The sequence below is a fragment of the Anolis carolinensis genome, chromosome 5, assembly GCF_035594765.1.
Source record: "Anolis carolinensis isolate JA03-04 chromosome 5, rAnoCar3.1.pri, whole genome shotgun sequence".
NCBI classification, from domain to species: domain Eukaryota; kingdom Metazoa; phylum Chordata; class Lepidosauria; order Squamata; family Dactyloidae; genus Anolis; species Anolis carolinensis.
The window spans coordinates 44,284,774-44,309,987 of record NC_085845.1 but is presented as its reverse complement, the minus strand read 5'-3'; the positions used below and the strand labels follow the sequence as shown (position 1 = coordinate 44,309,987).

Below are 25,214 nucleotides of genomic sequence, written 5' to 3'. Positions count from 1 at the left end.
CTGCTCAGGGAAATCATTTGTTGGTGGCAGTTAGCTGGCTCTGATTGTTTCCTATCTAGAATTCTCTTGTATTTTAAGTGTTGCTCTTAATTTACTGTCCTGATTCTAGTTTTTTGAAATACTGGTAGCTAGATTTTGTTAATTTTCTTGGTTTCCTCCTTGCTGTTGAAATTGTCGATATGCTTGTGGATTTCAGTGGCTTCTCTGTATAGTCTGACATAGTGGTTGTTAGAAAGGTCCAGCATTTCTGTGTTTTCAAATAATATGCTGTATCCAGGTTGGTTCATCAAGTGCTCTGCTATGGCTGACTTCTCTGGTTGAGTTAGTCTGCAGTGCCTTTCATGTTCCTTGATTCATGTTTTGGGCAATGCTATTGCGTTTGGGGGTCTCTACAGGGCCACAGCCAGAAAAAAAAATTCAGGGGGGAGGGGGGTTTGAAATGTTTTTTTAGCAAATCATGAAGAGTAGTTCCATAACACAAAATAATTTAGAAATCAGGCTGCATCGATAAACTTCAGTGGACACTCATGGGGATTTGGTTAATCAGTTAAAATTCATGAGTAAACCGGTTTTTATTTAAACCCTTTGGCTACAGCCCTGGGTCCCTATGTAGATTTGTCCACAGCTGCATGGTATACTGTAGACTCCTGGTAATCTGTAAACCAAATCAATAATTGGGCCACACATTTTATAGAAAATCTACACACACAGATATCTACTTAAAGACTCCAACCATCACGCAGGTAAAAAAAAGCACAATTAAAGCCCTGGTAGACAGTGCAAAAAAAAATGTGAACCCCACCTCCTCCAAAGTGAACCCCACCACCTAAACTGGGCTCCACAGGCCAATGGGAACTCCACCACAGACATCAGAAGAGCTGCAAGGCCAGGAACAATGTACAGAATCTACTATACATGGTTTTTACCATACACCAAGGGAACCACTGACCGCAGAGGTGAGAGGATTCCTCTTGCCCTTTGCTAAATGTAGCATTTGTTGGATTTTTTTAGTGGGTCTGTAGATAGTTTGTTGGTTGTTGCTGGTAGGAGTTGAAGTCCAAAATACCTGCAGGACCCAAGTTGGCCCATGCCTGACTTGCTCTCTTTAGCCAGAGTTCCTATTGGCGCTAATGATGAAGCCCCGCCCCAAGGCGGATCCGATTGGACGAGCCGGCACATGCTGGCTTGTCACTGAGCGGCGGACTGATCCGGGGTTGGTTTATAGCGGTCCGAAGGGAATTAAAGAAATCCTTTCCCTGCGATTGGTTCCCTCAGCCTCTCGGCGCCCTATCGCGATTGGCGGCGGCGGCGGCGGCGCGGCGCGTGTCGAAGCACCTGCGCTTGGGCCAGCGGCGCATGCGCGGCGGGGATGCTCTGGCGAGAGGACTGCGTGCGGAGGGGGGGAACTGCGTGATTGACGGGTGGTAACGGTCGCGGCCTGTCAGGAGGGAGAGAGAGAGAGGTGAGATGAGGCCAAAAGCTCCTTTCCGCGCGGGGCGGGGAAGGAGAAAAGGGAACGGCTGTGAGGAAGAGGGTGGGGAGGAGGGCCTGGAAGCGTCCGTCATAGTTCCGTTGACGAGCCTCTTTCCCCTCATTCATTTGAATGCCTCGAACCTTGTCCTTCGGAGTGGATGCCAGGTCTCCCGAAGGGACGGTTCATTGTTGTTTTGTCTCTGTCTCACGGAGGACAAACGATGCTTTGATCTTTAACCATCCCCCCCCCCCTCAAATGCGTCGAATAGAATTTGTGCAGTTGCTGTGCCTCAAGCTTAAGGCATGCCTAGGTTTGTACCTGCTCAGTTTGTAACCCAAGGGTGCGTCTATTTATTTATTTATTTATTTATTTATTTAAAATTGTTTCACATCCTAGTCTCCGGGGCAGCAGAAAACAAGCTTGCTCCCTCCTCCCTGTGACTTCCCCTCACATATTTATACATGGCCCTCATCGTATCTCCTCTCAGCCTTCTCTTTTGCAGGCTAAACATGCCCAGCTCTTTAAGCTGCTCCTCACAGGGCTTGTTCTCCAGACCCTTGATCATTTTAGTTGCCCTCCTCTGGACACCTTCCAGCTTGTCAACATCTCCCTTCAACTGTGGTGCCCAGAACTGGGCATAGTATTTCAGGTGTGGTCAGATCGGCAACAAAGGATGCATTGCAGAGGGAAAACAGTTTTAGAAAAAACCGATCTTTAACCTCCCTCCCCCAAAGGCATCAAATAGATTTTGTGCAATTGATGTGCCAACATCTAAATCAGCTTAAGGTAGGCCTAGGTTTGTAGCTGTTCAGTTTGTAATCAATGGGTGCATCTATAACACGTATGGGCAAACTTGGGCCCTCCAGGTGTTTTTGGACTTCAACTCCCACAATTTCTAACAGCCAGTCTATTGCACACCTCAGTTTTCAAAATCCTGAAACAAAAAAAAAAGTAATGCTGGCCACTACTGAGTAGTTGTCTTCTCCTTTCAGTGCCCCTGGCATTGGTGTCCTAAAGTAACAGGGGAAAGCTCAATGCAAATGGTAAAAATAGCAGAATAGGGACCTCACAAAATGTGTCCATGGTATATGTGTATGCAGTTCTGCTCATACACCCTGGCCCTTAATTTAGGCCATTTTGGTTCTATAGAAAATTGGAATAATATACAAATGAGTGTAACAAACTCAAAAAAGAGTGATTTCCATGTGAATTAACCTGCACCCTAAGGCTATATTTGTTGGCCCTTCACAATGGGTGTAATGGTTCTGAGAAATGAGTCCATCATTTTTCTTTCTTCTTTTAACACATTTGCCAGACAAAGAAACCAGTAACGCTTTCAAAGCTTATGTGATTTGTGTGTCTGTGTGCTTTTTGTTGGTCCGTAAAGGTATCACTGTGGATTTTGGGATTTGTCACTGTTTGCGTCCATGAGTGCTGAGTGTGTCACCTGTCAGTTCTGTGTGTCCTTCATGGGAAATTAATGGAATAGTCCTATGGTTACTGCAATTCTTGGTGTACCCTTTCATGGGAATTCGAATGTACAGTATATTGAGCATTTCTGTAGAATTCTGTTTCATTTTAATTTTCTTTTGTACTTCAGTAAATTAGAAATAATAATAATATGCATTTCTTGTAAGGACTTTGGATAGTTGACAAAGAGTAAAAACAGAATCTGTTTACTTTACAGGTAGTCAAAATGCAATTTCATTGGGATTGGCTGTACTTGAGTGTTTTACTATTAAGCTCAGTTAATGCAGAATCTGAAGAGCCGGAAATTGAAGTGGAAAAATTTGTCAAGAATTCACTAGATTCTAATATTGACAGAAGTAGATCCTCCTTAGAGGTAAGTTTAATTCCTGTGCTAAAATTTACAATATGAAATAGTAATTTTAGCATCACTTAATGTAGGCCTTTCTCTATAGTAGCACCTCAACTGTGGTGCTCCTTATCTAAGGAAGTTAGGCAATTTTTTTCTTAAGCCTCTGGTGTGCAGCCAAAACATTATGGTCCTGCATAGCATTCTATATTTGAAATTTGTATTTTATCTGTTTTAAAAATTGATTCTGTTTTAGATGGCTTTTGGGAATTTTTAAAGAATATTTTAATGTGATTTTTAAATGTTTTTATATTTGTATTATTATTTGTTTTTATTTGTTCATTTCTTTAGGAGTCCTTGTGGACTAGGAAGTGATACAAAAATACTGACTATAAATGCTCAGTTTATTATAGCTTTTAGGAATCAAATAGCACCACTTTTTAAGCTCTTGGGGGTTTATTAAGCTACATGAAGCTTTTTATTGTTTCAGTATATTCTGTGAACGTAGTGATCAAAGTCTGTTTTTTTCTTTGTATTTATGAGTGTCATTATTATGCAGATAATTGTAAGTTTCACCATAAAGTTTTTTTGGTTTTGGTCTATAGAAGATAATTTCCATCATGTTTTGGTACCACACTCTTTTATATGAATTGTGTTTGAACTTTAAATACCTATAATAGGAAACTTAGTTAGATTGAGATTGATTTTTCCATATGGACAATATTTGATGATTAAACTGAGTCAAATATGTATTGTCTTATAAAATGGAGAAAAGTTACATCGACTTTATGATGACATTATTTTCTATATGTTCGAGTGTAGCTGCTCATGCTTTGCCTAGTCCTATCCAGTTTTAGTAACATCCGTCCATATAATGTGAAATAATGATTTAATGAATTAGTTGTTTGATTTGTTATTCCAATAGAAAGAACCCTAGTTATCATCAAAAACTGATGTTTGGCTTTGTGTTGTATTGTTCCATAGTATTTGTAATGTTCAGAAACAAGATTATGAGTAATCTAAATGTAAAAATCTAAATTATCATTGCTGCTTTCAATCTATATTTTTTCTATTATATAATGCAATTTTAAACAAAACCAGATCTCATATTATTAGTGCAGAACTGCCACTTTTGAAAAGAACTATTTTTGAAAAGCGTATTTGGATTTTCTAAGTTATACTGCCTATAATGAATTATTTATGAATTATACTGCCAACCTAGCAGTTCGAAAATATGAAAATGTGCGTAGATCAATAGGTACCACTCCGGTGAGAAGGTAACCGTGCTCCATGCAGTCATGCTGGCCACATGACCTTGTGTCTACGGACAACGCTGGCTCTTTGGCTTACAACTGAAGATGAGCACCACCCCCCAGAGTCAGGCACGACTAGACTTAATGTCAGGGGGAAACCTTTACCTTTTACTACTGCCTATGAACATTCATGTTACTGTTTCTGAAGACGTGTGGTGCTACTTGACTTAATAAATGCAGCATATTTCAGGAATTAAAAGCATTAATAGTATAATACCGTATTTCTTCAGTTGTAAAGATTGCTGCAGTAAGACACCATTGTAAGATGGATCTTAATTTCAGTTCAGCAGAAATTTATAAGATACACCTGTGATTTGAAGATGCACCTCATTTTTCACATGTTTATATAGGAAAAAGATGTGTCTTAGAATTGAAGAAATATAATAATTGTATGGCAGAGTAACAATAATAGCTTTTAATATTTAGATTAGACATATCTTAAAATTAAACAACAGGCATAGCCACAATAAAATAACAATGTCATTGCATCTTGCATGGTTGTGCGTAATGTATTAATATCTGTGCTGTCCTAAGTAATGCTTTGTAGAGAACATTCTTGGAGAAAAGGATGCTGCTACTGTCATGTGCTGATAACAGTGTAACTCAGTGAGGGTAGAAATGCATCAAGGGTATAAAATAGAGTGCTGTGACAACGTATTAGTAATGTAGTCTAAGCATGTTCTCTTTTTAAAAACAAAACAGAAAACTCTTCTTTGGCAAATGTGACATATACAGTAATATTTGTCAGAAGTAGTATTAGTTTGTGTACAAGATAATACATATTTTTGCCATTTAGCTTTTACTTGAATAAAACTAGTTTCTCCAATTAAGCATTGTTAATAGAACTTCAGGACTTTTAAAAGTATTTCAAATCTATGTGCTTTATCTTATGAGGTTGCAAGATATCCAGGAGTCAGGTCCCTTCTACACTTCCATAAAATCCAGGCTGTCAAAGCAGATAATCTGGATTTGATATGGCAGTGTAAGAAGGGCAAAGTCTGGATCCATCCCTGTTCTTTGTTGAGAAAATCATTTGTTAGTCTCCTGTTATCATTATTTAGATTCCACCTTGAATCAAATATGTTTTGTGGTTGACGACTACAAGTACAACAGTAATTAATCTATTTTTTACAACTTGTATATTTGACTTGAAGGTCAGAATTCTTCTTCTGAATAAATTTGTGTAAATATTTTGTAGGTTGTGTACAAGACACCAAAGCCAACTGGAGAAGTATATTTTGCTGAAACGTTTGATGATGCCATGTTGTCTGGGTAAGAGCATCTAAAAGAGAATGTTAAGTACATGAATGAGCCTTGTTCTTTTTGTGGAGGAAACAATTCAAAAACAGAAAGGTTACAAAACATTTAGACCTTAATGGAATAGATCAAAATTCCAATCAAATAGCAACAGCAGTCTAGAAGAAGGGCCAAACACTCCATAGTGATAGGAGGACCTAGTACTGATTCATGCATTCTGTTGGTGGGAGGCAGATATCTTCATTGTGGAATCATATAACACATAATATACAGTTTCAAAGAAGACCAAAATGAATATTTCTGCCATAACTGGTATTAAATATATTGAATCAAGAGTGTGTTTCAAAGAAATCAGTCATTTAGTATAGACTGCAGCAATAGAACAGGTGCTACAGAAATAGTAGTTTTGGAGAGTTTATTCCCTATTTTTGCATAGTCCCCCCAGCACAACAAATGTCACAAACCAGTCCTAGACCTAAAGCATCTAAATAGATTTGTGCAGTACAATAATTTCAGGATGGAAACCTTGTAAACAATTGTGGACAATTTGGAATTAGGTGACTTTATGCTATCTATAGATTTGCAAGAAGCTGACTTGCATGTACCAATGAATGCAGATGCTTTCTTCGCTTCTACCCTGTTTCCCTGAAAATAAGACATCCCCGAAAAAAAGACCTAGTAGAAGTTTTGCTGAATTGCTAAATATAAGGCCTCCCCTGAAAGTAAGACCTAGCAAAGTTTTTGTTTGGAAGCATGCCCAACACCTGCCAAACAGAACACCAGAGCATGCAGGATTGGTACATGTACATACCATAGAGTGTTGTACATGGAAATAATGGTAGTAACAAGAAATTATTGATAGCTCATGATAATAGATGGAATTCCAAATGCAGAATGCCAGGATTCGTTGTTGGGTGTGTAGCTGAAGGGTCTGTTATATACCTTTCTTCTACAACCAATAATTCAAAAAGTGCTGAGATGACAAGAACACCCTTTAGAGTGGCAGCTTTAATAGAGATGTATGTAAGGCTGCTGGATGGAAGAGTCATCCACATTTGTAAGACATTAGACAAATGCAAGGTTCGCCAAGGAGCCTCTAGTAGCACAGTTCTTCATCCTGTAATTAATGTACAGTATTCAGGCCCAACTTGAGTACATCCCATATATAGTGTATCACTCCTTTAGCCTGAGAGTGCAAAGTTGATACTCAACATGAATGGTTATTCTGGTGAGGCTGAAACAGCAGTTCACCTCCTCTCAGAGAATAATAATTAAGAAAAATACTGTTATGGAGCTTCATGAACAGTTAGCATGGCTATACAACAAAGCTGAGGAGAGAGGGAGTTAAGAACATAAGCAACATTTCAGAATTTGGAGGATCCTGCCCTAAACCGGTTGGCACAAGGGGTTAACCCATCTGTAGTGGATTGCTCCTTCAGCATCACAAGCGTTTACCGTGAGTATCAACTTCTCATACTATGAAAAGGAAAATACAATCCAGCCATGGCTCATATAATCCATATTTAGTATATTTTAATAATAATAATAATAATAATAAAACTTTATTTATATATCGCCCTATCTCCCGAATGGGACTCAGGGCGGTTTCCAATAATAAAACAACACATATATTACATTACAGCGAAATAACACATTTAAACAAGGTAAAACTATACAATTAAATAGCAATAAATAACACTTACACAACCTTATCAAGGGGATGGGAACCATAAACCCAATATACTAAATAAATCATTTCAGGCTAGATAAGTCTTGTGCAGTATATTCAGGTCCAGAGATCGGCGGTATTCCAATGTAATTACTCAAAAACCTGCCGAAACCACCAGGTCTTCCGTTCCTTACGGAAGGTGGATAATGTAGGGGATTGCCTGATCTCCTTTGGCAGTGCATTCCAGAGCCGGGAGGCCACTGCCGAGAAAACTCGTTCTCTCGTCCCCACCAGCCGCACTTGAGACGGTGGCGGGAGCGAGAGCAGAGCCTCCCCAGATGACCTCAAGACCCGCACTGGCTCATAGGAGGAGATGTGATCATGGAGATAGGTAGGGCCCGAGCCGTATAGGGCTTTATAGGTCAAAACCTGCACCTTGAATTGGGCCCAGCAGTTTATCGGCAGCCAGTGGAGCTGCTTTAATAGAGGCATAACCAGCTCCAGTTAGAAATCTGGCTGCGGATCTTTGAACCAATTGAAGTTTCCGGGCCGTCTTCAGGGGCAGCCCCACGTAGAGAGCATTGCAGTAATCCAGTCTGGATGTAACTAAGACATGGGCTACCGTGGCCAAGTCAGACTTCTCGAGGTATGATTGCAGCTGTCGCACAAGTTTTAATTGTGCAAAGAAATGAAAATTGAATGCTTAGAGTGGATATAAAATACGTAGGAGTAATCTTTTATTTTCATTTACAGTATAGTTAAATACATTTTTTTTCAAATGCAAGTAAAATAGCATTAAAAAGAATATTTTTTTAAATCACGTATTCATATATTAATACTGTTTTTCCTCAATAGGTGGGTTCTGTCTCAAACCAAAAAAGAGGATACAGATGAAGATATTGCTAAATATGATGGTAAGGTATAAATGGAATGTCTTCCACAAACTTGTTCATTTCATTTTATTACAGGACTTTCAATATGTATTGGCTTTTACATTAGGGGCAGGGGATGCTTTCTTTAATAGTTCCACTTACAAATTTCCTCACATTTTGAAATCCCTCATTGATCACTCCTTCCACCAAAATATCTTTTGGCACCTTCTAGTATGGCTAAATGATGCAATATTCTAGGCATGCCAAGAAATATGAGATAAGTTACTACTCATGATATTTCAATTCACAGTTTCAAACTGTATCTTCATTTTTGTGCTTTAGATGTGTGGTTGTACTGTAAAAGAGTTGTGATTAAGGTATCTGGAGTTACTTTGAAGCCTGCATTTCTCAACAACAGACTTAAAATTCCTTCCCTATAAGCTGTGACATGTGGAGGAATATTGAAAACTGTCATATACCAAGCCAAACCTATTTGTTGTAGATTGGCAGTTGTCTGGTCTGCCTGTGGATATTCTGGGCATTCAGCTTGTGATATTTTGTGCACAAAGTATGTTTACTCACTGACTTGTTTTCCCAATATATGTTGTACCCATGTAAAGTTTTTAGCTCAAAATAGAGCCTCTAAAGAAGTAAATGTATCGAATAATGAATTCTACAGAGTTTATAGAATGATTTTACTAAATCATAACTGTGTTCTTTGCTTACATTTGTCTTGCTATATTATCTTTTAGGAAGATGGGAAATAGAACCATTAAAAGAAAACATGGTCCCTGGTGACAGGGGATTGGTTTTGAAATCAGTAGCAAAGCATCATGCAATATCAGCTATGTTAACACAACCATTTGTTTTTGATAATAACCCACTGATTATTCAGTAAGTATATCTTTACACTTGAAAGGGTTTTCTAAACAAACATTTGTGTTGGGATTTTGTATTGCCTATATATACACTAGATTATTATGTGTAGTTTTTAATGCTTTGAAACAGCTTAAAATGATTCTCTAGAGGCTTATCTACACTGGCTAGAAAGCCCAGTCTCCCTGCAAATCCACTGAGGTCTGTCTCCATGATGAACAACAACTTCCAATTAGTATCCAATTAGTTATTTGCATTTAATCTACGTTTGCTATGCTTTAAGCAAAGTCAGGGAATACTCTGTTTCGGATCAATCCCCTATCCAGATGGACAATGGTGCTGTGACCTTTTCCCTGTGCCTATCAATGCAAGAGAAGGAAATGGCTTGTTCTCCATGTTATTGTTGTTGCCACTTCCTGCTGGACACAGGGCTCCATCTGAACATCTGGCTATTATGGTCATGTCATAAAAGGGTGCCTGTGCAATTAGCAAAAAAGAAGGGGGTAGATAGATCCTCCCTCCTCTTTGTTGATCGTAAAGGTGTCCTGTTATGAGATCAGAAATGGAAGCCGATAGCTTAGTACTCACAGTGGACCCCATGATCAATGGGGAGCGGCGGCAGCAACACAGGAGATGGAGCGAGTTTGAGACGGATCCAGGGTTTATCCAGACCAAATTTACACTGGTATAATGTGGCTGGTGTAGATGCAGCCTAGGTCAGTTATGGGAGTGGGGCAGAATGGAGATAATCCTATTGCATTTAATACCCTGTTGTACACAAAGTACAAGTAACCAAAAACTATTTGCTATGTGAACATTTAATTACCATTTATCTCTGTATGAGTGTTTTTGTGTTTCTGTTGTGCAGGTATGAAGTGAATTTTCAAGATGGCATTGATTGTGGTGGTGCATATATTAAGCTTCTTTCCAAAAGTGATGATTTGAATCTGGTATGTATTCTGTAAGAGAGAGTGACGAAATGTGTTTTAATGTTAGGAAAGAAACCACCGAAATCTTTGGGTACTTATGCAAGTTGTTACTGGCTATATGTGCCCTACAATTTTAAAGGAGATTTTTGAAGTCTGTATGTAATTCCCGTTTAGAGAATACGTAATACTATGTGGGCCTAATTCCAGTGGAAGCAAATGCTCATCTAATGAGGAACAAGGAATTCATAAATGCACAAGGTATAATTCGACTTTTGTACGTTATATACCTATTTCACTAGCAAATTACACAGCATACAGTGACTGCCTGGTATTCACTAGGGTTTGGTTCCAGAATACACCCCCCCCCCCCACGCGCAAATGATACCAAAATCTGAGGATGCTCAAATCCCATTATATACATTGGCATAGTAAAATGTCCCTTTCATAAAATGGAAAAAAAAGTTTGTGTTTTGGAAATGGGGGGTTGGGAGGATATTTTCATGCTTTGGATGGTTGAATCTGTGAATGCAGGATTTGTGGATGCAAAGGGCAGCTTGCATAATACATTCAGAATATGCAGTACAGGTATTTACAGCTTATCTGTATTTTCTGTCATTCAGAGAACAAAGGAAATAAATAAAGCATGAATGATTTCATTAGAAATACACATGGCTCTTCAGATGTGAGTGGACTACAACTCTCATCATCCTGGTCCACTTTTCTTCCAAGGGAGCTCAAAACAGCATGCATAGTTGTTTGTACTCAATGTTATCCTCACAATAGCTTTGTAAAGCGTGGCTGAGAAAAGTGTAGCTACAAGGAGGGCCCAAGCTCTTTTTTTCATTCCCCCAGACTTTCAGCTTCATTTACATGCTGCACTACTTACAGTTAAAATTTAATCTGACTTAGTATAGCTATCTTCCTTGAATCCCAATTTTGAAGAAAATATGGGATATGGCTTAAATTAGTAATAGTAACAACAATTAGTAGAACTTGAAGGCACACAAACAATAGCAGCAGCAATATTTTAAGCAGCAATTTTTAAATCTTAAAATAGTTACTCCATTCTTTGACCTTCATAGCATTTATCCATCATTTCAAGAAGGAACTGAGATATAGGTTAAAAATACTCAGAGTCTTAACTCTGTCATATTTTGTCACAAAGTGTCAGAATAGTGTCATATAAAATGCTTTTAGTTGTATAAACCAAAGACTATGTTCCTTTTCATTCTGCAGGAGTACTTCTATGACAAAACATCGTACACAATTATGTTTGGACCAGATAAATGTGGAGAAGATTACAAGTTACATTTTATCTTTAGACATAAACATCCTAAAACTGGAGACTATGAAGAAAAACATGCCAAACGACCTGATGTAGACCTAAAAAAAATCTACTCAGACAAGAAGACCCATCTGTATACTCTTGGTACATTTACGTGCTTATGTTTACAAAAATATATATACAATATCCATTATTGATATACAATTAGGACACTATTAACTGACATTGCACAATGCTATTTAAATCATGCAAGCTGTAGTTTTACAATGTCTTTAGCTTTTGCTGCTAGAGTGCTGATGCCTCACAAAACTAAAAATCCCAGGATTCCATAGCATTAAGCCACAGCAATTAAAGTGGCATCAAACCCCAAGAAAGGCCCATTAAGCCTGATGGAATCCAATTTCCGAGTAAACATGCAAAAGATTATGTTTCGTGTGTGTTGTATGAGGTGCTTTTGATGAGTGAGCAGTCTAGAAAATATTACATTGCCGTCGAGCGTTTGCTCAGAGGGAAAAAAAACTCAAAGCCTGATAACCATTAATAATAGTTATTGACCAGATATCAGTTACCAAATTTTTTCATTTTATATATCCTGCTATTGTCTACAGACTAGTGTGACAAAAAAAATCTACTAATATCATTGATATATGTATATCTGCATACACAATCCTCTCACATTAAAACTGCAATCCTAAAAAATAGTATTATAATGTTCCTTTCATGTCAAAAGGTCTGTTTCTTTCCAAATACATGTTTGTGTTTTAATCTCTATTAAATTGAATGGTTGAAAATGATGTTAAGTTTGAGTTCAGTAATATGACATAACTGCATCCAAAATGGACTTCAACTATACATTTAAACAGCTCTTACTGCAATGATATAAATCAGGGGTCCTCAAACTTTTAAAGTAGAGGGCCAATTCATGGTCCCTGAGACTGCTGAGGGGCCAAATTATCATTTGAAAAAAAAAAACTGAACGAATTCCTATGCACACTGCACATGTCTTATTTGTAGTGCAAAAAACCCCCTCCCAAAACATTTATTTAGTTATTTATTTATTTACTACATTTATACCCTGCCCTCTCTCGCCCCGAAGGGGACTCAAGAGTGGCTTACAGGTTGTATGTACATACAATATATTATATTAATGGCATAGCACAATATTAGCATTATATATATTACTATATTGTACTACCAGTATACCACTATACTGTAATATTATTAGTAATATTACATTTAATATATAATGTATACTTAATTTTATTATGTTGCATTATTATTAGTATTATATTGTATTACATTATAATATTCATATCAATATTATATGTATACACAATATGTTCTATTATTATCATAGCACAATATCAGTAAATGAAAGAATACAATATGTAAAAATAAAAACAATTTTAACCAACATACAGTAAGGTAAAAGGTAAAGGTTTCCCCTGACGTTAAGTCCGGTCGTGACCAACTCTGGGGGTTGGTGCTCATCTCCATTTCTAAGCCCAAGAGCCGACGTTGTCCGTAGACACCTCCAAGGTCATGTGGCCATAGGCATGACTGCATGGAGTGCCATTACCTTCCCGCCGGAGCGGTACCTATTGATGTACTCGCATTTGCATGTTTTCAGACTGCTAGGTTGGCAGAAGCTGGGGCTAACAGCGGGAGCTCACTCCACTCCCCAGATTCGAACCTTCAACCTTTCGGTCCGCAAGTTCAGCAGCTCAGTGCTTTAACACACTGAGCCACTGGAGGCTCCAACATACAGTAAACCTATCAGGATTTCAATGGGAAATGTGGGCCTGCTTCTGGCCAATGATATAGCCAAGTTAAGTAGGATTGTTGTTGTTGTTGTTGTTGTTGTTGTGTGCCTTCAAGTCATTTCAGATTTTGGGCGAGCCTAAGTCTAAAACTGAGAGCAGGGGCCAGGTAAATGACCTTGGAGGGCTGCATCCGCCCCCCAGGCCTTAGTTTGTGGACCCCTGATATAAATTCTATAAGCAAAGAACTAGTTTGCCTTAACATCTGTGTAACTTTCAATTTTATTTATTGTGTTCTAGTGCTAAATCCTGATGACACATTTGAAATATTAATTGATCAAACAGTTGTCAGCAAAGGAAATCTCCTGGAAGATATGGTTCCCCCTGTGAATCCTCCCAAAGAAATAGAGGATCCCACGGATAGAAAGCCAGAAGACTGGGATGAGCGAGTTAAAATTCCTGATCCTGATGCTGTCAAGCCAGATGACTGGTAAAGAGAACCAGAGATGGTCTATATCCCTTCCATCTTTCTTCTATCTACCTCATTCCTAAATAGTAAACAAATTTTCTTTGGTTTGCATTTTGATTTTATGGGGGTAGAAATTACTTTTGAAAAATGTTTTTGAGCTATAAAGATGTGCAGGTGGGACATTGTCACAGTGTCATCCTTCTGACCACAGTAATTTATATAGTGGAATGAGAACTTCTAGAATTTTTAGTGATTTTTTAAAAATAGTACCTGTATATCAGTTTAGTTATAATTGTGTCTTGGAGATTTTGTGTGTAAAGGACTTTGTGGCTCTAAAAAGATATACTCTTGATTTGGTGTTTGAAATGATTTCAGTTACGCTTTGGGTGTCTTACTAGTACTACTGTATTGTCCATCTTCTGTTAAAACTGATCTATAACGTAAAGGGATGAAGATGAGCCACCCAAAATAGAAGATGATGGTGCTATTAAACCTGAAGGTTGGCTTGATGATGAACCAGAGTACATCCCGGATCCTAATGCAATAAAACCAGAAGATTGGTAAGAATGCTTATTTATGATAGCAATGCTTGTAAGCATTTTAATGTATGCTTTGTTCTGTCTTTTAGTTTGTTTTATAACATTTACTAGCTTTGGTACCCACATTAGGTATTTTGTAAACATAAACACTAGAAGTAGTCATTGTTCGGTTTTGGATCTTGAGATTCACACAAATTTCTGGATGTGGGTGAACTACAATTTCCAACATCTTGTGTCCAAATCCCACCAGTAGTTTTAAGTTGATCCTGGTTTGATCCAGATCCATTATTCGTGGAGTTCACAATGTTCTCTGGATGTGGTAAACTACAATTCCCAACATCCTGTGTTTGTCTGTCTCTGAGAGTCCCTGTCCCTGCCCCCCCCCCCCAAACCCCAAGAGTTGATCATGTTGCATGTGTGTGACAAGTTTCATCCAGATCCATAATGGGTGGAGTTAACAGTGCACTGTGGATTTGGATGGACTGCAACTCCCATCGTCCAAGGTCAATTCCCCCAAATCCCGCCAGTCTTTAAAGTTGGTCATGGGGGATCTGTGTGCTTAGTTTGGTCCCAGATTCTTTGTTAGTGGGAGTCACAAGGCTCTGGATATGGGAGCCATTTTGAAAAATACATACATACAAACATACATATATCTATATAGACTTTTATTTATATAGATAACACACATATAGTTTTGCAAATTATCTGTTTACCTTCATGGGGTCGAATTTTTAAAAAACAAATGCAGAAATTTTCAATGTGAAAATTAATCAATAGACCAATGATGGGCAACCTTTTGCGCTTGGTGTGTCAAAATTCACCAAAAAACCTAGCATGACTTGGGTGGTGTGTCACTTCAAGAAAAAAAACCATAATTTCGCAATATGTATAGTTTAAATAACAAAAATATATAATTGTAATATATAACTGTATTCAATAAATCAAAAACTATTTACTACCATTATTTCCATGTACAACAATCTATGGTACCTCTTGCAGTTTCCATGCTGATTTCTCTCTATTCTAGTTTCAATGTAGTCATGAATAATGAATAATATAATAATAATATAGTAATAATATGATAATATACTACAATAATAATAGAATAATAATAGAATATATATTGGATGACTATGTCTTTTGTGGTCAAATTTGGTATATATATATAAATGTAATGTGCAAAACCACTGGACCAAATCACACCAAATTTGGCCACAAAAGACATAGTCATCCAATCAATCTGCATGCAGCAGCGTGTCAACAAAAATGGCTAGGCGTGTCAGTGCTGACACGCATGTCATAGGTTGGCCATCACTGCAATAGACAGTAGTCTCCCACATGTGTGTTAGACTTTTTGCTAAATCTGTCCCCTCTCCCCCCCCCCCCCCCCCAAGTTTCATTATATTTTAGATACTATAGTGCTGTTCAACATCATGGTGAATAGAAGTGCATATTATTATGATCTTGGGAATTCTGTTGTCAATTTCATTATCTAGATCAGGCATGGGCAAAGTTTGGCCCTCCAGGTGTTTTGGACTTCAACTCCCATAATTCCTAACAGCCAGTAGGCTCTTAGGAATTGTGGGGGGTTAAAGTTCAAAACACCCGGAGGGCCAAACTTTGCCCATGCCTGATCTAGAATGATGCAAGATGTGATATACAAGAAAATGATAGAAATGTCAACTTCATATTTGTAACTGCATTTCACATCAGTGAGAATTTGTAAGAAGGAAACTATTAGATTCTTTAAAGCCAAATCTTTCAAGAAGATTTCATGTTTAGTTTGAAATCAAGAGATGGTTGTTTTTAGCTGGGTCAAGCAATTTGATGGGGATGGTGTTATATACATAATTTAATTTAATACCTATGATCTATTAGATTACAAAAAAGGAAGTGTTTGAATTTTCCCCCCATTTTCTAGGGATGAGGATATGGATGGTGAGTGGGAAGCTCCACAAATACCTAATCCAGAATGTGAGACTGCGCCAGGCTGTGGAACATGGGTACGGCCCATGATGACCAATCCAAAATATAAAGGAAAATGGAAACCACCTATGATAGAAAACCCTAATTATCAGGTAGTTGCAAGAGGTGATATATTGTATTTAATTGTTGCTATGTTGTAATGGAACCTTTTTCTTTCTTCAGTGTGTCTGGTAGTGCAATGAGAGGTAAAGTATTTTGGTTTGGGTGTAGGGAATCCTACCTAAAATTAAACTTCAGGGACTGTAGCAAAGTGTTAGCGTTCGCTTCTGTTCAAAGTTCTCATTGCCAGCCATCCTGTTCTAAGCAGATGTAGTCTCTTTCAAGTTTTATTTTTCCATTGGTATTTTCTAAAGTACTGTGAGGTTCCCATAAGCCTGTACCTGTTGGGAAGGAAACATTTGGTGATGCCATTTTGGTTAAATAGGACTAATGTTGTAAATGCCGAGATTGTTATTAGTGTATAGAATTAAAATATAATGGGGATGAATCAACTCTATATGTGCTCCTTTCAGCATGTATCTGTGTAATTAGCTCTTCAGGAGGCAGGAGAATCTCTGCTGGATATAATTTTTTTATTATTACTGTGGGGGGAATCCAGCCTAAAATTTATGTTTTCCAAGAAAATTGGCAGATTTTATTACCAGAAAGATGACTGTGATTAATATAATGGTTTTATTTTTGTTTTTAATTTTCTACTTTTAAATGGTAGCTGTTGGTTTTGGGATTTTTGTTTTTGGTGGAAACATGAGATAAAAATGTAAGTTGTCACATTAATTTTAGTAGAATCCTGATGCTCTGTATATGTTTTTGTTATCTTTATTCACTTAATGTGGGAATAAGCCTTAATGGCACATGTGTAAACATGTATGGAACTGTACAATTAAGTTAGATCCATCCCAATTTTTAACTAGAAGTCTTTAGTGCAGACAGCCATTTACGCAAATATTCTGTTTCTTTTTATTTTACTACTAGCTGGTGGACAACGGCTAGAGAATCAAAAGGCTCGTTTAGGTCTTGTTCCATTAAGTATTGTATGGTAGTCAGAATTCCAGAGGATCTTAAGTGTGACATTTCTTGTGTACAGTACTACAAAGCAAAACAATTTAAACGATCCAGGCTGATAGCACACCATGCAAGACTTCAGGAACCCTAGTCTCAATATTTCATGGTTAGGTGGAAATTTGAGGACACTCACCTGTCTTTGTGCTGCATAGCCCACATTCTATAGGTGGAATACTTAAATTGTTTAGTGGAACCCATTGATTAAAAGCTAAAATATAATTGATCAGCAAATAATGCTTAATCTAGTCTTCTAACCATAAAATAATCCATCAATAAGGTGTAACAGTTTTTTAAGGATCATGGATGATCATCCTGGCTTCTAGATTAAACAGAGACTCTGTGCATGCAAGCATATCCAACTAAATATGTATTTCTTCATGCTGGATCCAGAGGTTTTAGTATAAATATGACCTTTAAAAAACACTTCTTAAGTGGTTAAATTGAATAGCTGGTGACTTTTTTTCTGTTGATAGGTGTGTGAGTTTGTGCAATGATAAAATGCTTCATCCTGTTCTTCATATTTTTGCTCACTATGTTTAAATGTAGACCAATGCTTTTCTCAACCCTAATAATCTAGTTTAATTGGATGGCATCTTATTTTAGCTATTATGATAATTAGAGTAGCATCTACAATAATGGGATAGGGAGACTGGTGTTCTTTGAATGCCACCATTGTTTTGTTCTCTCTTTTTCAAGTTAACTGACTGAATTTTTCTAAACTTATGATGAAATATGTCAGGGCTATTTCATATTGGTCTAAATAAGTGTATAGTATAACGGCTTGGGGTTTGCCAATTGTCAACTTCACATCCAGTCATTCAATTCTTTTTAAAGGTCATTTGAAGTGACTGGATATGCGCTTAAGCGCTAACATTTTTTTCTCAAAACAAAAATAACCCGAGGATTGGGAAGGAAATTTTTCTCCTTTAAACATTTTTTTTAGACTTACAACTGGTATTGTGTAAAAGTGCTGTTTCACTGAGAAGTAAAGGAAGAAAATAAATTTTCTTTTACTATACATCTTAGAATTAAAAAGAAATCCATTCAGGGTTGGGAATAAAAAGTTGCACTGTTTCAGGTATTTATGAAAAAAAATTCCAATAGAAATCTTGTTTGGATATTTTAGAGAAACCACCAGAGACGTACAGCAATACATATTGCATCCTCTCCATACATTTATTTATTATTTTATTTATTTATTTCCATCATTTCTATCCCGCCCTTCTCACCCGAAGGGACTCAGGGCAGCTTACAAAACTGGCAGAATTCAATGCCAATACACAACAATACAAAAGAATAAAACATAAGCACTTAAATACATATTTAAAATAATGCAAAATACTTGAGCCATTCATCTACAAAACCTTGTACATAAACCTTAGTCCAGACCGAGTCGAAGCCAACAAAACTTACTCTTTGAACACTTGCTCACATAGCCAGGTCTTCACTTTCTTTCTAAAACTCAAAAGGGATGGAGCCTGCCAGATGTCACTAGGGAGGGAGTTCCACAGCCGAGGAGCCACCACTGAGAAGGCCCTGTCTCTCGTCCCCACCAGCCGTACCTGTGAGGCTGGCAGGACTGAGAGCAGGGCCTCCCCTGAAGATCTTAAATTACGTGGTAGGTCATAGCAGGAGACATGTTCGGACAAGTAAGCTGGGCCGGAAGCGTTTAGAGCTTTATAGGCTAAAGCCAGCACTTTGAATCGTGCTCGGTAGCTAATCAGCAGCCAGTGGAGCTGACGTAACAGAGGAGTAGTGCACTCCCTGTACGCCGCTCCGGTTAACAACCTGGCTGCCTCCCGTTGGACTAATTGAAGCTTCCGAACAGTCTTCAAAGACAGCCCCATGTAGAGGTCGTTACAGTAGTCTAATTGGGATGTAACAAGAGCATGGACCACCGTGGCCAAGTCCGGCTTCTCAAGGTATGGGCGCAGTTGGCACACAAGTTTTAGCTATGCGAAGGCTCCCCTAGCCACCACTGAGACCTGGGGTTCCAGGTTCAAAGATGAGTGTAGAATCACCCCCAGTCTTCAGGGGGAGTGTGATCTAATCCAGCATAGGCTGTAACCCTATACCCTGTTCGGCCTTCCGGACTGACCAGGAGGACCTCTGTCTTGTCTGGATTCAGTTTCATTTGAGCCCATAGTTAAATACCCATCTTTACCATGATTGTTCTGTTTTTTCCATCATGCAGGGGGTGTGGAGTCCTCAAAAAATCCCTAATCCTGACTATTTTGAAGATTCTCATCCTTTCAAAATGACTCCTGTCAGTGCTCTTGGTTTGGAGCTTTGGTCTATGACATCAGATATCTACTTTGATAACTTCATCATCTGTTCAGAAAAGGAAGTGGCTGATCGATGGGCAGCAGAAAGCTGGGGTTTTAAAAAATTAGTTGCAAGTGCCAATGAAGTAAGAAATGAATATATCTTGTTCTTTCTCAAACATAAGTAATTGTTGTAATCAGCGATTTTTATTTTTGGTGTCTTGGTTTGTCATTTAATTGTTCTGAATGTGTTATATAAATTGAATGAAAACCTAATGGAGAGATACTATCCCACTGTGACAAATGGAGCCTGAAATAATTTATAAAAAGTAGAATAGAATTGTTGAGAAACCAATTGTTTCACCCTGCTTTGTTTCCTTTGTGTGTTTTAAACACTGAGTTTTCATTCAGTTTTTTATGACAGAGTGAGGAATTGTCGCATATTCCAGACTACATCCTGTTTTCTCTTATAAGTGTTAGTTGTATCATGTCTTAATATAAAAGGTCCTGTCTTCATTTGGTGACAAATTTTAATTAAGATGTTTTGTTCAGAATGCAACAGTATTGTGCAAACATGAACTCAAAATGTATTAAGATGTTCGAATAATGTGATGATAATGTTTAATCCTGAAAAAAGGGGGTGGAAACAACTCCCTAGAGTCTGCATGATACACACATAAAGCTGTTTCAAGTTAAGAGGCTACCGAATTTCACCACGTAATTAGCGCACTCCCCTCTTTTTTGAGTGATAAAATGGCGTTCGACTATTACACAGTGACCACTTTTCACTGTTATAATATGGTATTTAACACGGCCTTCAGCTATGGTAAGAAAAGTTACAGGTTTTTCTGGAGTTTCCCTGAAAGTTCAAAACAAAGCCAGATTCCAGGCTCATATAAACATTTGGGGGTGATTCTGACATGGAACCAGCTGCAACTGTTTTACTTGGGCATCCCACATTCCTCTGGCTTAGGCAGTCCAGGGACACAAGATGTTACTTACTGTCCTGCTACTATTCTAGTCGTAGAGACACCTACAGTCCATGAAATGGCTGTTGGCCATCATTTGTTGACTGGAGTGACAGGATGCAGAGGCATTTCAAGGGGGGAGAGCAGAACGGAGGGATGATGGTCGCTGCGACCAGTGCCTAGCTGTACAGACTTCCCCGAGGCTAATTCCATGTTTTGCACCTTGGATAAGGCCCTAGTGTAGATTCAGCCAAAGTTGTCACTATCCCAGCTAACCACGTGGACAGTTCTGGATTTCTGCCTATATGCCCTAGGAATCTAATCAAGTAATCTTTTGTTGATTTAATGCAGTAGTTCCCAACCTTTTTTTTAACCAGGGACCACTTGACAGGGACCACTCTCCAACATTAGTACCAAAAGAGTTATGAATCAGTTTTTGATCAACTTTGGATTTGGTTTGGTTCTTTAGGGTGCTGATTCAGAAAATTGCATTGGATAGACCACATCAGCTCTAGTTTCTGATACAGATCATATGCCATCCAGTATTTGTCATCTGCTCACCCACAGAAAGCCATATTTAATAATTTAGAGCTGATGTGGTCTATCCAGTGCAATGGTCAGCTCTGGAGAAAGAAGTGGTAATAAAATTAATTACGTAAATAATTTAAATAAATAAAGAGGAAGGAGTTTGTGGACTAGATTTTCGTTCTGGGCTGCAGCCCACAGGTTCAGAACCACTGATTTCATGAGATACAAGGTGGAATAATATAGATGGTGGATTGTGGCTGTTCAGATGCCTCTCTTTGTCACTTTTCTAAAAACTAGAATATTTAATGAATGCCTTGAGGCAAATGTTCCCTAAATAACAGCACAATAAACAATATTTTATTGCAATGATAAAATGTAAATATATGTGTTTGCTTTTGCATTCTCATCCACCCAGCCTGGAATGTTTAGCCAGTTGTTGACTGCTGCAGAGGAAAGCCCATGGCTTTGGATTGTTTACATCCTGACACTAGCACTTCCAGTAGGATTGGGCATACTCTTCTGCTGGCCGTCTAAGGTACACGGAGAGCTCACCTGACATCCCCATTTCCTTTTATGTAGACCAAGAAAGGTGGGTGTTTTCAGTCTTTCAGTGAGATTTTTAGCCTTCTAAAAAGCCAGTGGAGTGGTAAGGGGCCAGCCATACAATTTGTCAAGCATGCCTCACTATCCTGCATCTTCTGAAAATACTTACGTTTTAATAGTTGATGACATTAGTTTCTTGTAAAATTGTCTTTGTTATAGAAAATAGATGAAGATGTGGACTACAAAAAAACTGATTTAACCAAACCGCTTACGAAAGGACAACTCGAACAAGAAGTGCATGAAAATGATGAAGATTTAAAGAAAACAAACGAAAACTCTAATGAAGGTAGTAAAACATTCTGGCTATACTCCTCAAAGCTGTGTAGTGTTACTAAATAGTACTGTTTCCTAGCAACAATAGCACAGTTCGTGTTGCAAAACTAACATTAAATACATTTTTATTGCTAATTAGTGTGAATTAGTGTTATTTACTTACTCTTCAGCACTTGAGTCATTGGACCTACTACTCTGGATGGCACTAGCAGTTGGATTTTTGTGTTCAATATTTAACATTTATATGTTGCTTCTTCATACTTGCAGACATGGTGTAAGCTTATGGGTTAATTTTTTAAATAAAATTCTTACTAGTCAGGTCTGTATTTTTAGAATATTTGGTCTCACTGTCTTTGGCTATTGAACTTTTTTCTCATAGGTAATGATTTAGCCATCTAGTCAGATGGGTTATGCCCTTGTTTGGCTCTTTCACAACCAGACCAATTAATTGCTGCTGTCTCTTAAAATCAGAAGGTGTTGAAGATGAAGATTTTGAAGATGAGAATGAAACTGCTGAAGGAAGTCATGAAGAAGAAGGCAACAAATCTGTCTCAGAAGAAGACGAGGTGAAGTTTCATTGTGTCATTTGTTTTATTTACGAATATGTTCTGTGAAATATGACATGTTGCAGCCCTGTCAAACAGTAAGGTAAGTAACACTCTTTCTAATAAAATAAAATTCTGTGGAAGACAGAATTGTGTTACACCATTAGAACATGCTAAAATCTGGATATTTTCCTTTCTACTCAAACCACTCTAAATTGCTTTCTTCTGGAACTATATAACCTGGTAATTTTGTAAGCAATTTACCTTGCTATTGTTTGGAGGCTGTCAGTTTATAATGCCATCTGTTGTACTTGGATAATCTATTTAAATCAGAAAATGTGTTAAAGCTCATCTTCTGCTGCTAAAGAACCCTAGCAATCCCTACCAGAGGTTCTTCACTAAGAACATCCGCAATAGAGGAGTTCCCCTGAAATGGACCACTTCAACAAAATGTAGGCTGAGTCATATGAGGAGAGTGAATTTTAAAATTCATAGATAAATTAACAAAAACTGTATTTCTTTATAACGTGTTCCAGAATTGTTTGTAATGGGCAAATATTCCATGGCAGACATAGTAGACCTCCTCAGTAGATAATGTAGGACTATTTTTATGTAGATAACACTATTCAGTTGGGAAGGTATCCCAAACTTTTGTTTACTTTGCCTCTCTGTTTCCATCGTCGCATTCAAGAATTCCTCCCTCGCAAAAGAGAAGTATCTTAAGAATTAAACTTAACATTTAGATATGCTTGAGATAGAGTATGAAGCATGAACAACTTGAAAATTGTTTTGATTCTGTATTTTCTCCCATACAGATGAAAGACGCAGATGAAAGCACAGGATCTGGTGATGGGCCATCAAAATCAGTACGGAAAAGAAGAGTACGAAAGGACTAGTTTATTTCCAGCTTATATTGATGGTTCCTGGTTACAGAACACAGACATAGGCATGCTATATTATCTACCAGCAGGCAGGTTAAATTAAAAGATGGAACTCCACTTAGACTTCTGTTTCCAATTGCGAGCCATTCCCAATCTTGTAAGATTTTTCCTTTACTTAGAAAAAACACTCTACTTGTGAACTTGCCCAATCCTTTACTTTAAAAAAGAAAAGAAAATGGTGAGATAAATTATTTATTGTAAGTATTATTTGAAGCTATTTAGATAATATTGTTTGGAAATAATTTTGTCTTCAAAATTTTACCTTTAAAAAAGTTCATGTGAATTGATACATTTTTTTCTAGCTATAGCACAAATATTGCTTTTACAGTTTTGAAATAAAGGACTATACCATTTCAATATCCACTGAAAGATACTTTGAGAAAAGTGGTTGACAACGAAGTCTGTGCTGAGCTGGCTGCAATAATTGTGTTTATTTATTATATTAACATTTTTACTGTAAAGTCTACTTACAGTTCTTTTGTCATGTTAGTTTGGCATTTGTTACAGTTGCTGCTGTTCGTTTTATGGTCAGATACATTGTCATTGATAGAACAGCATGTGTTTTACCTTTAAATTTAACAGTGTTCATGATTTTCAAGTAAAATGGTGTCTGGGAGACTTTTTCACATTTTTATAGATTTGTGTTTTAATTCAAAATGGTGTAATCCATTTACAAATAAACTTGCCTCCTAAATAAAAATATTTAATATAATCTGTACTGCTCAAGTTAAAACTTATTGAAAAGGTTTACCAGATAAATAAATAATCATGTGGTAAAACAGCTTTTCCTACTCTTGTGTCCTTCAACTATGTTGGAAGACAATTCTAATCAGCCCAAGGCATTATTATACTGTGGTCATGGGAAGTTTTGTCCAAAATGTGTAATGGGCATCAAGTTGAAGAGAACTGCTATGAACATTTAATCTTCGTAAATATGGTCATGCATTTCTCAAACTTCATTGCGTCTTGTAGTATTTTCCAAATTTCAGAATAGCATTTGAACTTCCCGAAATTGTGTTACAGGAACTATATTCCTGCGCTACGTTTTTTTAAATTAACAGTAAATTGCTTACAGATGACCAGTCAAGCCAGTTTGCTTTTCCCATTTGTGTTCTGTTTCTCCTCTGCTCCTTTTCTCAGTTCCCACTCAGGGTTGGCAGTTGGGGAAATTATCCTGGGTCATGCATAGTTTGCAATTTGTATATAACATGCCATGTTGAAACAAATCAGAGTTTTGAAGCAAACAGAAGACATGGTTTCTGATTTTAGTTTGTAGCTGTTTAACAAACTAGTCTGGTTGTTGGACTCAAAAGCCTGATTCAGGTAACCATAATTTGGCACACTGTTCTGTGTTGAGGTTTTCCAAAAATGTAGTTAGGTTAGTCACTTGCAACATAAAAAGGAGCATCTGAAACATGGAATGCATTGCTCCAAAGGAGAGGGGTGAATCCATGAAGCTCCTAGTGGTATTACTGTGTCAAATAAGAGTTTCTTCTGCATGACTATGCCTATTAGACATGAGAATCATGTGGCCCCGCAGATGCTGATGGACTGCAACTCTCAGCAGTAAACTCAGCACTGGTGAATGGTTCTTCTGGAATTTGCATTCCCATCACAATTTAGAATATATATTCCCACTCTTAAGTTTTATTTTAAAGGGCAGCAGTAATGGCTGAATCATTTTGTGATCATAACCAGCCTGTATGTCTCACATGAGTACAGAATACATATTTTAGGGGTAAGATCATAAATGGTTTAAAGTGGCTGTTTGTGATTATAGTACAG

At 37.6% G+C, this 25,214-nt stretch overlaps 1 protein-coding gene across 2 annotated transcripts; it reads left to right on the top strand.

Moving 5' to 3' along the window:
- Positions 1–1,256: 1,256 nt before the first annotated feature.
- clgn (calmegin) lies at positions 1,257–24,141 on the top strand. 2 transcript variants are annotated; one of them, XM_008111875.3, is made up of 15 exons: positions 1,257–1,462; positions 3,162–3,317; positions 5,802–5,875; positions 8,385–8,443; positions 9,154–9,295; positions 10,146–10,227; positions 11,443–11,635; positions 13,552–13,741; positions 14,167–14,280; positions 16,181–16,337; positions 19,502–19,717; positions 21,483–21,602; positions 21,830–21,956; positions 22,418–22,509; positions 23,304–24,141. In XM_008111875.3, exons 2-15 carry the CDS (start codon positions 3,171–3,173, stop codon positions 23,382–23,384), a joined length of 1,794 nt encoding a protein of 597 aa, XP_008110082.2. In that variant the 5' UTR covers positions 1,257–1,462; positions 3,162–3,170; the 3' UTR covers positions 23,385–24,141. The 2 variants fall into 2 exon arrangements, with proteins under 2 accessions (XP_008110082.2, XP_003221719.2); XM_003221671.4 differs by having other exon boundaries at positions 1,261–1,462; positions 22,415–22,509.
- The last annotated feature ends 1,073 nt before the right edge of the window (positions 24,142–25,214 follow it).

Bases quoted from the DNA above. Each gene is read 5' to 3' on its own strand.
- clgn (XM_003221671.4), top strand. From the start codon at position 3,171: ATGCAATTTCATTGGGATTGGCTGTACTTGAGTGTTTTACTATTAAGC. The intron at 13,742-14,166 runs GTAAAGAGAACC...TATAACGTAAAG, and splicing joins GCTGTCAAGCCAGATGACTG to GGATGAAGATGAGCCACCCA. The intron at 14,281-16,180 runs GTAAGAATGCTT...CCCATTTTCTAG, and splicing joins GCAATAAAACCAGAAGATTG to GGATGAGGATATGGATGGTG.